This window comes from Fusarium odoratissimum (assembly GCF_000260195.1).
Source record: "Fusarium odoratissimum NRRL 54006 unplaced genomic scaffold supercont1.11, whole genome shotgun sequence".
NCBI classification, from domain to species: Eukaryota; Fungi; Ascomycota; class Sordariomycetes; order Hypocreales; family Nectriaceae; genus Fusarium; species Fusarium odoratissimum.
In genome coordinates, this window is record NW_022158697.1 from 688,561 (window position 1) to 702,788 (window position 14,228).

At 48.5% G+C, this 14,228-nt stretch overlaps 5 protein-coding genes across 5 annotated transcripts; 2 read left to right on the forward strand and 3 right to left on the reverse strand.

Moving 5' to 3' along the window:
• Positions 1-105: 105 nt before the first annotated feature.
• Positions 106-466, forward strand: FOIG_07694 (uncharacterized protein; the record flags this gene model as incomplete). The annotated part of the gene is made up of 2 exons (XM_031207334.1): positions 106-293; positions 346-466. The coding sequence occupies 2 exons, from the start codon at positions 106-108 to the stop codon at positions 464-466; spliced, it is 309 nt and encodes a 102-aa protein (XP_031062867.1).
• On the reverse strand, positions 400-4,258 carry FOIG_07695 (uncharacterized protein). Its single transcript, XM_031207335.1, has 3 exons — positions 4,008-4,258; positions 1,713-3,954; positions 400-1,659 (listed from the first exon to the last, which is right to left on the reverse strand). The coding sequence occupies exons 2-3, from the start codon at positions 3,767-3,769 to the stop codon at positions 771-773; spliced, it is 2,946 nt and encodes a 981-aa protein (XP_031062868.1). The 5' UTR covers positions 3,770-3,954; positions 4,008-4,258; the 3' UTR covers positions 400-770.
• Positions 4,259-6,069: 1,811 nt separating this feature from the next.
• FOIG_07696 (uncharacterized protein) lies at positions 6,070-6,303 on the reverse strand (the record flags this gene model as incomplete). Its single annotated transcript, XM_031207336.1, has 1 exon — positions 6,070-6,303. One exon carries the CDS (start codon positions 6,301-6,303, stop codon positions 6,070-6,072), a length of 234 nt encoding a protein of 77 aa, XP_031062869.1.
• Positions 6,304-7,576: 1,273 nt separating this feature from the next.
• On the reverse strand, positions 7,577-9,173 carry FOIG_07697 (uncharacterized protein; the record flags this gene model as incomplete). The annotated part of the gene is made up of 3 exons (XM_031207337.1): positions 7,577-8,867; positions 8,915-9,083; positions 9,136-9,173. 3 exons carry the CDS (start codon positions 9,171-9,173, stop codon positions 7,893-7,895), a joined length of 1,182 nt encoding a protein of 393 aa, XP_031062870.1. The 3' UTR covers positions 7,577-7,892.
• Positions 9,174-9,440: 267 nt separating this feature from the next.
• On the forward strand, positions 9,441-12,507 carry FOIG_07698 (chromosome transmission fidelity protein 4). Its single transcript, XM_031207338.1, has 2 exons — positions 9,441-11,401; positions 11,459-12,507. The coding sequence occupies exons 1-2, from the start codon at positions 9,542-9,544 to the stop codon at positions 12,164-12,166; spliced, it is 2,568 nt and encodes an 855-aa protein (XP_031062871.1). The 5' UTR covers positions 9,441-9,541; the 3' UTR covers positions 12,167-12,507.
• The last annotated feature ends 1,721 nt before the right edge of the window (positions 12,508-14,228 follow it).

Below are 14,228 nucleotides of genomic sequence, written 5' to 3' on the forward strand. Positions count from 1 at the left end.
TCAATATAACAATTTCATTCACAGTAACTCTCTCTTCCCAATATATCTACGCATAATAAAATCATCATACTCAATACCCATCTTGGTCTTTCACAATCTTTCAAAATGGCCAGCGTCGAAAGTCAAGTGTCAAAGCAGTCCGAAACTCCCCTCCAAAACGACAATGAGAACGCAGAGCAACTAGCTACCCTTGCAGAAGGCAAAGTCGCCGATGCAGTAAAGGGAACGAGTAGCAGAGATAAGCCACGCAAGGATGATATCAAGATTGAGGACTATGCTTCTGATCTTGAAAGGTTCGTCTCAATATATAGCTCGTTCCGTATACGGAAGCTAATGTCATGCTAGAAAAAAAGATGAGCAGGCCGAGGCCAGAGAAGAGATCAAGACACAGAGAAAAGCAGGCGTAGATGTTGATGGTAGTCTTGGACAGGGCAGACTGAGCAATGAGGACAACAGCAGTGTCTAAGTATAATTATTTCGTAAAAAACCCTTCAATTACCGACGACTTTACGTAAAGATAATCTACAATTATTATTACATCCCATAACTGCTTAAGTCCTATTCCCAGACCGTAGATGGAATAAAAGTGTTGACAAACATTTCTCTATTCACAACAACATCATGACTTTTATCTTTTTCCAGTCTCCTGGCCATCATCGTAAATCCTCGCCCCAAAAATAACAACAAAAGAAAATGCCACATTGGGCGAGATCATAACATCATTACAGCCATATTTCTCATATGGCCATGTGTATTCGTTCTTTTTGGGATCACGACAGGCCGAGGAACTTGAGTGCCTTGTGGGAGTTGCCTTTTCGCCTCTCGGCCTTATCCTCAAGGAGCGGCATAATCCGTCGGTCTTCTTGATCCCAGTCGCTGTCATCAACATACATAGTTAAGATCGATCGAGCATCAATCGCGGAAGGCTTTCGCTTTGAATAGGATCGACTTTGCTTGCTTCTGGAAGACTTTACTGTCTTAACTGTTTCAGCAATGGAAGGGGCTCGACTCGGAACCGCAGATGACCCTGATAGTGCCGCTCCCAAAGACGCCCCAAGTGCCGGGGACATGGGTGGGCTATGAGTCGCCGATGGCACACGTGGGAAAGGGGAGAAGGTTCCTGTGATAGATGGCGGCTTAGACTTCTTTGGGGACGGCTTCTTGGGAGGCTCGTGAGGGACATAGAAATCAGAAGTCTTGGACAGGATCCTCGAGATGGTCGCAATAAAAGTTGCGATTTCTGCATCAGTTGCAGTTGACGTGATGAGGAAGTTGGCTTTAGAAACTGTAACGTCATAGCCAGAGCCCGAGTTTTGTGGGAAAGTCTTCCCGAAGCGCCCAACAGGTCCTTGTTCTGGGCTGGTGATGGAGTTTCCACGTAGATGAGTGAAGGGAATGCTCTTGCTGCTGGCATCAACGATCTGAGCCACCTTCATCAACTCTACTCCAACGAGCTTTTGAAGAGCCAACACCGTCGCAAGATGCTCAGGCGGATATTCAAGGAGAAGATACCTCACCTCTGCGTGAAGGGCAAGATACGTTTCGAGGTGCGGAATAATGAGGGTCGCGAGTAGGAACGAATTCGCAAAAGGGTTGTCTTTGGCCTGGCTGGCCAAAGGCTGGGTCGTATACGCCTGCATGGCATTGGCAAGAAGGTACCTGCCCAGTGTGAGTTTTAAGCAGCACAAGATGGAACAGAGTCAAGTACATACCTGAAGTCCAGTCGGCCACTTCGGCTCATACCGTTGCATTTTGTTCCTAGCTTCTCAAGCTGTCCTGTGATGGCGCAAGTATAGTCCCTCTTCACACCTCTCTGGGCTCCAATAGCTAGGATCTGGTCGATTCTATGGCAAGATCCACGGCTATCGTTACTCCCAGTCTCCCAAAAGACTGGGTTCCACAACCCTTCAAGCTCTGGCAAAAGGGAAAACTGGAACTGCCGGTAGCCTTGAGTTTCTGGGGGGAAGTGTTCCTGGAGGACAGAACGCAGTGAGTTCTGTACAGTGATGGCTGTTTCTTGACCATTAATTCGAAGGTCGTGAAACTTGCTGTCGACATCCGAAACCAGGGGTGGAGGAGTCCGAACTGGTGTTGGAGGTCGTGCAACCTTAAGCTTGGGCACACTTGGGATAGGCTTCTTGTTGGGCCAGACGGGCTGATTATATGCGAACGGATCATATTCGTCCGAAAGGATGGATTGGTCGGTGACAGCTGACTCCTCGCATTGGCTTTCTGCGCAGCTTACGTCTGTGATAGTGTTGGACTCAGGTGTTCCTGGAACCAGAGCATTGCCGTCGTCTGTTTCGGAAGTAGGTGAATAAATAGCCGCGGGAAATTGACCCATTCTAAGCCCATGAGTGACAGAATTGAGCAAAGGTTCGGGGACCTCCTCCCTGAAGTGCACCACCAGGTCTTCCATGAAGGGCAGTACTGGTTGGAAGCTTTCCTTTGGTCCAGAAATGTGCTCGGCATCAGTACCTCTATCCACGTACGATGCCCGTGCAGGTTTCCGCTTCTTCTCCAAGGGGACCGGAGCCACTTTGATGATTGGGAGATTGGTTCTCACAATAACAGTTTGGGGTCCCTCTATGTAGCTGCGTCTGTTGGAAACGAGCTCCTTGGGGTTTGTGGTTATTGTTTGTGAATGCCGATGGGCTTTCAATAATTCTGGCCCTGGATCACTCTCTAGTTGCCGTGCAAGTCCTGAAGTGGCTGCAGAAACACAAAGATCCCGATACCTGGGACTGGCCGGGTAGATTCTGTCCAGAGATTTGACTCGAGACAGAGTTGGGCTGCGGCCTGGAGACCTCATGTCCACTAATGAAGCTTCCCCGTGCACGACATTATCTGTGGACGGGATGCTCAAAACATCGGATCTTGGGCTCAAGCCTTCGAGGGCAGGGGATACAGGGGCAGCCATCAAGCCGTAGGCTTCGCCAACACAGCTGGGGGATGCAAGGAAAGAAGCCCTTGGTGAAGGGGACTGTAGATTGGAAATATCGTGATAGATGCGACCTGCAGACCGGTCATAATGCCTCGCAGAAAACCTGCAAGCTTGGGGTGAGTAAGAACAGCCCGGAGCTTCATCAGCTGTACTCCCACCTTCATCTTTATTCGCGGCACCAAAAACAAAGAATGGGGCATCATCCCCGAAGTTGTCCTCATAGCCGTAGAGCGGCAAGCTGTTACTTCGCGGACGGGGCGTAAGGGTCAAATCGAGTTCATTGGAGGGTTGAAGTGATGCTGTTTGTCGGTCCAAGGCGTCGGCAGCTCGCATAGCTCGTGTTATGGGATCTTCGAACTCCTGTTCTTGGTCTCCTTTATCCTTCGGTTGATACATGTCCTGCCTTCTCCAGTCTCTAACTGGATTATCCAGGCCCACCACTCCATCCTTAACTAGCTGGTTGAATAACGACTCGGCACGGCAGTAGTCTCCATCTGTTTCGTAGTCCATAATGGCTCTGATGCAAAGTGTTCGGGCACTCGGGGTACCGCCGTTTATAAATACGAGTCGCCTACCACTTGCTGTTGAACCATGAAGGAAAGCTTGAGCAGCTTCGTAACGAGCTACTGTGGCCTCGTGGATTTTCTTGACATAAACTCGAACGTCTGAACGGTTTTTTAAGTCCCTATTGGAGATATAATTTTGAATGCTTGGAAGTATTAAAATATTTGGTGAAGTTGGAAGCAGTCGTAGCTGTGTTGATATCGTGTCTACATGGCCTTCGAAGGCAACGACGCTCCCAAGGAGCTTGTTGTCGGTGGACATGATGAACACTCGAGGCGCCACTGATTCGGACGATCTCTTAGTAGAAAAAAAGAATAGTAAACGGGAAAGGTCGAATTAAAGTAAGGGATTGTGCTGATGGAATGCTTGGTCCGTTCGAGGGTTGGTGAAAGGGAGCAGCCGAGAAACTTTTGGTATGAAACACGCCCAATTACACATAAGAAACTCTATCCGATGATTAGTGAGGTCGACATCGGAATGGATAAAGAAATGATCTTACAAGGGTTTTTCTCCAGTTGAATGATAAAATGCGCTCAGATATGAGACGTGATGAATGTAATTAAAGATCCCGGCCTGGGGAGGAGAGAGGGTGAAGAAAAGAATGCTCATTCAGAAAAGGCAAGAAAGAGGAGTAAGAACTTTGAAGCAAGTGCCATCGAGATGTGAACTGGAAAGAACGACCTGAAAGTTGAAGGCAACTACGACTAATATCTAATTCAAGGCAGGTGCAGGTGCAGGTGGTGCATGCTCTAGGTATAGAAGCTGCAGGTCAGGTCGTCAGTTCTTCTCCACTGTCAACGGATGCCGACTCCTCTAATTCCACTTGAGCTCGTTCATCAGTCTCCATTCTAGGCCCAGGATTTCAGGTCATTGTTGAACCCTGCAAGAATCGGGCTACCGCAGCAAAAACGCAAGCCACTCTAGCGGTTTATTGAGAATCTGTTGGGTCTCCATACATCCACGAAGGAGCCCCGACGAACGAACAGCATAGAGACGCCGAGACCCATCCCGCCAGTTAATCACTCTCATCACTGCAGGGTTGCTTTTGGGCTTGTTTAGCCTCCTGAGCTGGAGCCAAACAGAACAATGCCGATATGAACTGGATAGGAGGTCCAAGCTTCGAGGTCGATATCAATGTCCATTTCCGTGCTGTTTGAATGCCTATCCTATCCCAGCCGGCTGGGTTATCAGGCTAACTGGGACTGGGCTGCTCGCAACTTGGAACCAAGCTATCGGGCACCTGCAGTAAATCTCCCTTACCTCCAACGCATTTGCCAAGTATGCAGTGAGACCACTCAGCATACGTAGCACAAATACAAACACCAATTGCAATACGCAAGGTAGCGAGGTCCTTGCGTGTCGTGCGTCTGGGGCAGAGAAACTGTTTGCTCAAATTACAGGGATTGACAGCACCCATGTCCCATGTTCCATGTTGCAGCTCACGGCCCAGTCCCACAGTGCAAGGGCCCCCGTCAAGGATATTCCATGATCCAGGATCTGGTCTAGGCTCAGCTGAGACGTATCATCCCTTTATGATGTCTTCAACCCAAGTATGGATTTCGGTCGCGTTTCGGTCATGCACAATAGAGCTGACCCCATTCTATAACATATCATATCGCCGACAGCCATTGTCATCTATTCGGTTGTTATTACCCGATTCCTCTTAAGATTCAAGCCCCAAAAAGAAACACTGAGCTAAAACATGAAACACAGAAACCGGAAATAGCTGTCGCATGTTCTAGTTGGCATTGGACACTGCGCGTATTGCAGCCTCTCATGTCATACCAGCCAGCCCATTTTCAGCTTCCACGCAAAACTCCCAAGCCAGTCGGCTTAAACTGGCCTTTTACTGCGGCTACACACGATACAGGGCGAGGAAGCTACCGGCTCGAAGCCTATTTGTCAAGCGTTGCACAGTAAGCGGGATCATTACAATGTTTGCTGTGCTTCAATTACCACAAGGGCTTCGACTCTAACTTGAACTAATCAATGGAAAAGGGAAAATGCAAGGTAAGGAAATAGTATGCTCAAGCCTTGTGGATAGCTTCTGGCATTGTGGGCCATTAAATACACCGTCGATCCCCCCACGTCGATTAACGGGTTTCGAATTCTATTTTGGCCATCATCTTCCGAAAATCCGAAAATCTCAAATGGCGATCGTTGGCCCATACATATTCACAATGCTGATCAGCATGCAAAAGGGGGCGGTTAAACTTTCAATCTAGGGTCTTGGTAATTACCTCATTTACCGTATACAGGTGATGCTCAGCGCAATCCGCGGTATTCAATACAAGACGTAGTAGGTTACCGCAACTATCCAACAGACTTTTAGCGTCGTGGTGATGTCTGAATCAGTCATATGTCTCGCGATCTCACTAGATCCTTTCGACAAGGGTAGCATTGACATCAACCTCGAGACGCTTCGCACCACGCGGCTATTCGACCCCCCACTTACTGTTTGTTTGTTTGTTTGCTTGCTAGTGTGACTTGCCAAGTCCTAGAAAGACAAAGGAAACGACTTCGGAACCACTTGATGGTAGTTTTGGACGCAGCAATACTAGTTATTGATCCTCCTTGGACCATCTACGACTGGACCTAACAACCATCGTTTCGTGACTGTCAGAGGGAGGGTTGGGAGTATGAGCCCGCCTTGCAGCAGCACCTTGCGATCCTGCAGAAGCCAAGCATACAGCGAACTGGTGCTGCTCATGCAGTACACGCTGGTAGAGAGCAATGGGTTCCGACTGTTTGGAGTAGGGCCTGCATGTCTTACCAGATCGAAGTTTGGCAGGCATCGTCATAACGCGTGCCGTGCCTGTGGCTTATGGCTATCGTTTCAATTCAGCATACTAACTTTTCTCATTTACGACAAATCTGTTCAGCAACAACGTGGCTTATGCTCATTTTGATAATGATCACTCACAAATGACGCTGATGCAGGTGAAAAGGGGACGTCATTCCCTTTCCCCGAAAAACATAACACAGCACATGTCGATTATGTTTTTTATGAATTCTGTGAACTAACATGGATACTCGGCTTGACGACAGGTCCACTTTAGGGACACAATTGTCACTGAACAGGGTCCAGGATACTTACGAGGCGGAGAATGAACAGACTACTCCATACGCAAACTTAACAAATTTGCAATCTTGGGGAATGGCCAGGATGTTTGAATATGTCACGTTCGTGAACAAGGGGGCCAGTCTTGGCCGATAGAGATCGGGCGCATTGGATTTACAGTGCATGAAGGAAGCTGACTTTCGGTACAGAGTAGATCAGTTGGAATGGTATGGTGACATTGAAGATTTGGAAAGGATCTTCATTGACCAACTCGGAGCCATTAATGTTGACAATCATCGGGCTTGTGGCTTGTGGTAAACTTTCAAGTTAAAGTTGCTCGGGTAAGCCACGAGAACTTCGAAGCCCAAAACGGGATCCAAGTTTGTTTAATGAATTGTGCAACTTCACGGTTTCACAGGACGAAACTTTGAGTTCAAGTTCGGCAACAATCCCTAACACCACGGCTGAGTGCATCAGTGAGTGCTTAATACACCCGTCGTTGCTCTGTGTTACGTTTGAACAAAACAACATCAATGCGTAAGGGAGGTGTTCTATCTTGCTGTTTTCAGCTATACCACCGATTTGTGCGATTAGGCAAAGCTATATTCGCATCTCTCCTGCAGGATAGACCCCGCAACGCCGGCAGACAATTGCTAGAAAGCAAACTATCAGCGCTGTTTGTTATGGCCAGCGCTTTGCGGCTGAATCAAAAGCAAGCACCACGGACAATTAAAACGTGACGAGTATGTGATGCGCTGGGGATCAGATCCTGTCATTTGTGACAACAGATTTTATCACTTGCCATGTCCCTGTTACCTAGGAATACATTCCTTTTTCTTGACAGATCGTTGTATCCCAGTTCAAGGAATTAGTGGCCAACACGTCAGAGCCATATGAGACATATTCCTCTTTGGTGTAGCCATGGTGCTTCTGGTTGGCCATCGACATTGAGCCTTGTAAATTGGTACAAGGCGGCATACAAGGTTACTTTTTAGTGTTTGTCTCTGCACATGGAAAAGGAGAGGTGCCGTCAATACAGGTCACTGTCTGACAGCACTTGCACACGGAGTCTAAGACACGATCCAAGCTGTCGTGGCTTAGAACAGCGAGTTGAGACCTATGATTACACGACTTGAATGCGGCTTTCCGTCCTATGTTCCGCAGACAAAAGTCGAGCTGAAATTTTGTGGCACGGTACGCAACTCATGGCAAGTGTTTCAGGGGCTTGAGCAACACCAGAGTGACCGTGAGAAAGACGGTCAGAGCCCAACTATTCTGAAAGGTGGGAAAGTTATGTTAGTGTTGCTATTTTGCTGAGGTGGTCTAGTCGTCCATGAGTTCTGCGAGCTCAGCTTCTTCCTCAGCCGTCAACACATTGTCATCCTTCTCTTCTTCTTCCTTTTTGGGTTCCGCAGCCTCCTGGATCTTGACAAGGACCTCGTCAAGCTCAGACTTTCCAAGCGGCCAAGTGCGGACAGTACCGTCGATACCAACACTGCAAACCTTGCGAGGGGTACCGTCGGTGTCCTGGAGCAGAACGAGGTCGGTGACTTCTTCGTAATGGCCAACCAATGTACAGTACAGTTTACCAGATGAGCGATCCCAAACCTTGACATTCTCATCGCGGCCTGCCGTGATGACCCATTGGTCTGTTACGAGAACACCTCGTACATAGTCCCCGTGTGTGAGTGTGTCATCAGCGACAAAGTTCCTTGAACGCGCCAGGCATTTTGCAGTTCCGTCAGCACTGGCAGTCCAGAGGTCTGCATCCTCACTCATTTGGTCAAAGACAAGTCGGTAAACGCTGGTCTCGTGTTCCTGGATGGTAAGTCGCTCAGCATCGGGGCGGTCGGAGAAAGATTCGGGCAGCTGTTCGTAACTGTCCAGAGTGACTTTCCACCGTCGGATGTGCGGGTCGCTGCCTGCGCTGGCAAATACGACAGTGGTAGGATCGCTGAGTACAGGATCGATGGCAAGGTGCTGGACGGCAAGCATTGTCGTGGTGGGATCTTGCAGGGTATGTAGTCGTTTGCCTGACTCTACGTCCCAGACGAAAATCTTCTTGTCGGCACCTCCGCTGATGAGAGTGTGCTTGCCTGAGACTGTAGCACAGATGATGGTCTTTACAAAGTCGGTATGGCCGCTGAACTTGCGGCCAGGTTTGGCGGTCTCAATGTCCCATGACCAGATGTCCTTGTCCCACGAACCTGCAAAAACCGTCTTGTTATCTTGACCTCCTGTTGCAAGGCAAGTTACAGGGGCCTTTGGTCCACGGTAAGTCGTTTTGGTCTCTGAGGTCTATAAATGGTTAGTAGATGTAGTTTCTTTAGAGTATCCAGACATACCTCGAGGTTGATTCGGCGAACAGCGCCAGCAGACTCAGCGATGAACACACAAGTGAGGGGTGCAGCAGGGTCTGGGACAGCTGCAAGAATCTTGGACTTCATAATTACGGGATCGCCATTTTTGTTGCTTGCCTTGGCAGCCTTGCGTTGCCGCGAAGCTTGAACAGCACTGTAGGGTTGGTTAGTTATAGCTTTGTAATAGGAGATGCGGTTGTACATACTCCGTCTCGAAGAAGTGATCCCGGTCTGCAGATTGCATTTTGATGATCAAGATTTATACGTGTTATAGCAACAAGTTCTGATACCGGAACGCAATATTAGCCTAAGTGGTAGATACTGTGCTTGTCGTGAGTCTAACTCGTGATATTATCTCTTGATCCAGGTTAGGTAGGCAGCCATAAAAGAGTTGGAGATCTTTAGGTGGGAGTTGAATTTCAGTGGAGCTCTCCCCTGTAACGGCGCGGGGTCTTTCCGCGACTTTAATTGCGACGCGCTCAGACGCGTCTCCCGACAAACGCCTGTCCCACTTCTAAACCAACCACCACCCATCATCGCCCTTTTTCTATCATAGCAAATATTCCATTGCTCGTTGATCTGAACGACTAAAACAACATCACATCGACGACCATGGACTCGACAATCGCTTCTAAACCACGGCCTCGACCCGCCCACACACAAGGAACTACTCGCTGTGCCTACACTCCCGATGGAAGTCGTCTCGTCACAGTAGGCTCCAACAACACGATTCGTCTCTACAAAACAGGATCTGATGGAGAACCGATCAATATCGATGATTGTCAGGAGCAGAACATGGCTGTTGCCGCTGGAGACGAATTCTTTGTTGTTGGATCCGAGGACGGCACCGTCAGTTTATACTCCCTCGAGACAAATACCTTTGAGCGCTTTCTTACTCGAACTGTGCTGCCGATTCGCGATGTTGCATTGACTAATGATCGTCAATGGTGCGCTGTGGCAAGTGATGAGCTGAGTGTCAAGATTGTGAACACAAAGGACATCACACAGGTCAAGCACCTTCGAGAGCATGCCCGGGCTGTACGAAATGTTAGCTTCGATCCTCAAGGGCGATTGGTTGCACTTTCTGGCACCGATGGAATTGTTTATGTATATTCTCTCACAGCCGAAGAGCCAGAGCTGATTCGAAAGGTGGATGGTATCATTGGCGCTATCGACGGAGACAGCGAGACCTCAACACGCGTTGCATGGCATCCAGACGGTAGAGCATTTGCCGTACCGACACCCGTTCGAGACATCCAGATCATCTCCAAGAATGATTGGGAGAAACAAAGAACTTTCGCCAACGGGCATTTGGCTGATATCACTGCCATCGCCTGGTCGCCCAATGGTGCGATGTTGGCATCAGCGAGCAAAGATGGAAAGGTCCTCATCTGGGAAACCAAGACACAGTCCGTCATTGCAAGATACGACTACTCCAATGTCATCGACATTGTGTGGCACCCTACCAAGAACATTCTCTCCTTCACAACCACTGATGGTGAAGTCTACATCTACCCAGGCTTCCTAACAGACCAGTTCTCGCCTCTGTTAAAACTGGCCACACAACCTGCCCCCTTCATCCACGACCCCCTTGCCGAGTTATCTGCGAACCGAAGACCGCCTCCAGTCAACGGTCAGAAGCAACAAGGTCTGCCAACGAGACCCCGAAGGGAGTCACTTGGAAGTCTCGACTCATTTCTCGAAGGCGGAGATGGATATGGTGACGATGACTTCGTGGAGGACGATGACGGTGCTGGATACACCATTGGGCAAGGCCAGAAACGAGCTCGGGATGGTGATGATGGGTATGGTACCTCAAATAAGCGTCGTCATATGCTTGAGCCGCAATACCATGAAGCATTTCAACCAGGAGCGACTCCCTGGCGAGGGAACCGCAAGTACCTTTGTCTGAACCTGATTGGTTTCGTCTGGACAGTCGATCAGGACTCACACCACACTATTACAGTTGAGTTCTACGATCACGAACTCCATCGAGACTTTCACTTTAGCGATACCTTCCTCTACGACAAGGCCTGCCTGACTGAGCATGGCACACTCTTCTCATGCCCACCCAAAGATGATGCCCCTGCAGTCATATTCTATCGACCGCACGAGACATGGACGCAACGATATGACTGGCGCATTGAATTACCCAAGGACGAAGCTGTGACGGCCATGTCTTTGAGTGAGTCTTTTATCACAGTCACAACTAGTGCCAACTATGTACGAGTATACACCCTATTCGGCATGCCATATCGCGTCTATCGACCCAAGAGCACACCAATGGTGACATGTGCTAGCTGGAGGGATTACGTATTGACTATGGGTAATGGACCCATGGGTGCGGATGGTAACACTCGTCTTTTGTACACCATTGAGAATGTCAAGCGAGATGAGATTTGCCAGAACGAGGATACGGTAGCTCTTCCCGAGGGCGCCACACTCAAGAGCGTCTTCTTCTCGGACAACGGTGTAAGTTTTCTCCTCTATGGGACTCAGTATAAGGAACCGGACTAACCTGCGACCCAGGACCCCTGTATCTACGACTCAACAGGCACTCTTCTTACACTTCTTCACTGGCGGCAGCCTTCAAGGGCATCATGGGTGCCTCTTCTAGACACGAAATTGTTGGACCGTTTAGCATCAGGTCGCAAGAACGAGTCCTACTTTCCTATTGCAGTGGCTGATAACAAGTTCCACTGCATCATTCTCAAGGGTGGTGACCAGTACCCCTATTTCCCTCGTCCACTTCTGTCTGAATTCGGGTTCTCCATCCCTATATCATCAGCACCTAAAACCTCGAAGCGCAAAGCCCGAGAAGGATCTGAGGATCTTGACATGGCCGATGGCGATGAAGATAAGGATGAAGACGAGGATGGTTCTACAGAAACTCGCAAGCTCGAGCAGCAGTTCATGCTTCATAACGTAAAGGCAGCTCAGCTCCGAGATCTTGTGGAGGCTACATCGAGCAGTCACACGCAGCGCTCGCAGCTCTCGCGTCTTGAACTCGAGATCGACAAGACTCTTCTGCAACTCCTGGCGGTCGAGTGTCGTGAAGGCGAAGAGCGAGGCATGCGTGCGCTGGAGATGGTACAGCTCATGCGGGATCGTACAGGCCGCATGATGGAGGCTGCTGGTAGAGTGGCAGAGAGATATGGAAGGACGATCTTGGGAGAAAAGATTCGTGAGGTTGGTGAGAAACGGATTGAAGGACTGGAAGATGATGACTTTCCATAATGTCAAGGGTGACTCTGGATGATGTCTTGATGTGGATTTGGATTATGTATAGCATTGGAGGAGCATAGGATCTTGTCGTTCGGGTTCGAGTATGACAGATAATGAATATCATGTATCAAGGAAGACCAATTGTCTCTTCATTTCAAGCTCTGTCGATGCTATCGCCATGGAAATCACGGTTTTGATATGAAGTGAGTGGTGGCCTCCTGTCCCTTCCATCACAACTGTTAGGAAGCAGACTCATCACGATATTCGATGTCTCGAAAAGACACTGCACTGCTAATAAAAATTGTTGCCGACTCAGATTCCGGACACAGCTGATATGTCTACATAACCTAGGGGAGGCAAGAAAACTTGGGACCTCTATCCTAAGTGATGAGAAGACTTAGGCAAGTTTAGTATATCTTGATAGGCATTTAGACCAGTTAGCTTAACGTCAGAAGTTCTCTTGCTCCCCGGGGACAACCTATTTCTCACACCCATTGAAACTATGACGAGTCATGATAGCTTCGATATATACGGAAACTAGAACTACTAAGTGCTTCGACATTGCCACTGACCGAGCTTCCTCCAACAACTATGTATCTCTATAACTTGTATTCACATCAGGCTAGTGTCTCAAAATACTTACGAAATAGTTAACTGATTCTGTGCCCAAAAGGAGTTAATACTCAGGGGCTGACAGTTGTCAATACATGGACGTACCATGTCGAGTATTTCTAAGCATATCAAAATTTTGCTCTTCCCTTGTGGAAATGCGACGGATGTTGTACCCGCAGGAGTCGATGTCGATCATGATACCCTGAAAGTTTTGACTATTTTTTTTTTCTCCCGTCAGCAAGCAACGTTGAACTGTCGGAGATACAGTACACGCAACGTATGCTAGGTGTGGCTTCGCATCGGTCCGGCCGAAAGAGAAGGAATTCCAAAAGAAGGAATAAATCGTGAACAGAGATTTTTCTGTTGGCAAGGCGTCATGGATAGAGTAACATCGTTAGTGTGCACGGGTTCAGTGTCAAACGATAGTGTCTTGGTTTTTTATGAACAAGGCAATGCGGCAAAATCAACTGCCGAAGACCCAGCAAAGCTAGCTTTTTACTAGCATGTGAGTCGAAAACATGTTCATTCCCTGAACAAATTCTGAGAAACGGCCCAAAGGTCGGAGATGGCAAGCAAAGACTTTTCGGCCGGAGGCGCCCATCTCAAAAGGTCGAGTTAATACCGACAGACAGGGTCAGATTTCGGAATACGGCCCATATCAGCACAAGTTTGTAGTGAAAGCGGAGTGGCTCAGGTACGCGGCGAATATGAAGTGCCATAAAACCTGCCATCGGAAGAACCGATGAGGTCCCTTGGAGCGTTCTCGAACATTTCGATAACCACAGAACCTGTTAGCGCTCATGCGGTTTCTGTCGTGCATAACACGACCAACTTCAAGTTGGTACTACAGCATTTCCAACACTAGGGAGTGACGTGCGCTGCCCTGTCATCCATGTCCTCGGGTTTTGAACATGAGCCGAAATGCATCCCTGTTTCAGCCCGTTCCCCTTTTATTATCATCCCGTTTCGGACAGAGCGCCATAGCCATGTCCAACACCCGATGAGAAGAGTCGAGGAAAGTATATTACAAGATAAGCAGTCATGATTTCATGCGTAATCTGGGAAAACGTTAACCGTGTCCTGAATCGCGAATGCCAGGCTAGATGCCACTAGTCAGTCATCATAGATTGTAGCTCGATATGCTGGGATCTTGCATCAGGGGACGGGACGATCTGGTCGTGCAAACTGGGGAAGTGATAGACGCTTTGCTTTTTGTACTAGGCCTGAGACGCATCAAGTATCACAGAGATGATGAGCACAGTCCGACAGAAGGACAAACTGTTCTACGGACGAGAACCACGTAGTATGGGGGCAAGGTTATGTTGAAGATCCTGCATTCTCATTAGTTCAATATGTCTCATCAAATAGCAATATATGCTATTGTGAGAGCAACTGACAGAAGATTCATTGCAAGTGGCCCGCGTAGTTCCTGTGCCCCAATATCTATCAAGGTAAAATGCTA

What these genes read in the sequence shown, in the direction of transcription:
- FOIG_07695 (XM_031207335.1), bottom strand. Translation starts at nt 3,769, where the DNA reads ATGTCCACCGACAACAAGCTCCTTGGGAGCGTCGTTGCCTTCGAAGGC. An exon ending in AGTGGCCGACTGGACTTCAG is followed by an intron (nt 1,660 to 1,712) that starts GTATGTACTTGA and finishes CACACTGGGCAG; the next exon opens with GTACCTTCTTGCCAATGCCA.
- FOIG_07698 (XM_031207338.1), top strand. Translation starts at nt 9,542, where the DNA reads ATGGACTCGACAATCGCTTCTAAACCACGGCCTCGACCCGCCCACACA. An exon ending in TCTTCTTCTCGGACAACGGT is followed by an intron (nt 11,402 to 11,458) that starts GTAAGTTTTCTC and finishes CCTGCGACCCAG; the next exon opens with GACCCCTGTATCTACGACTC.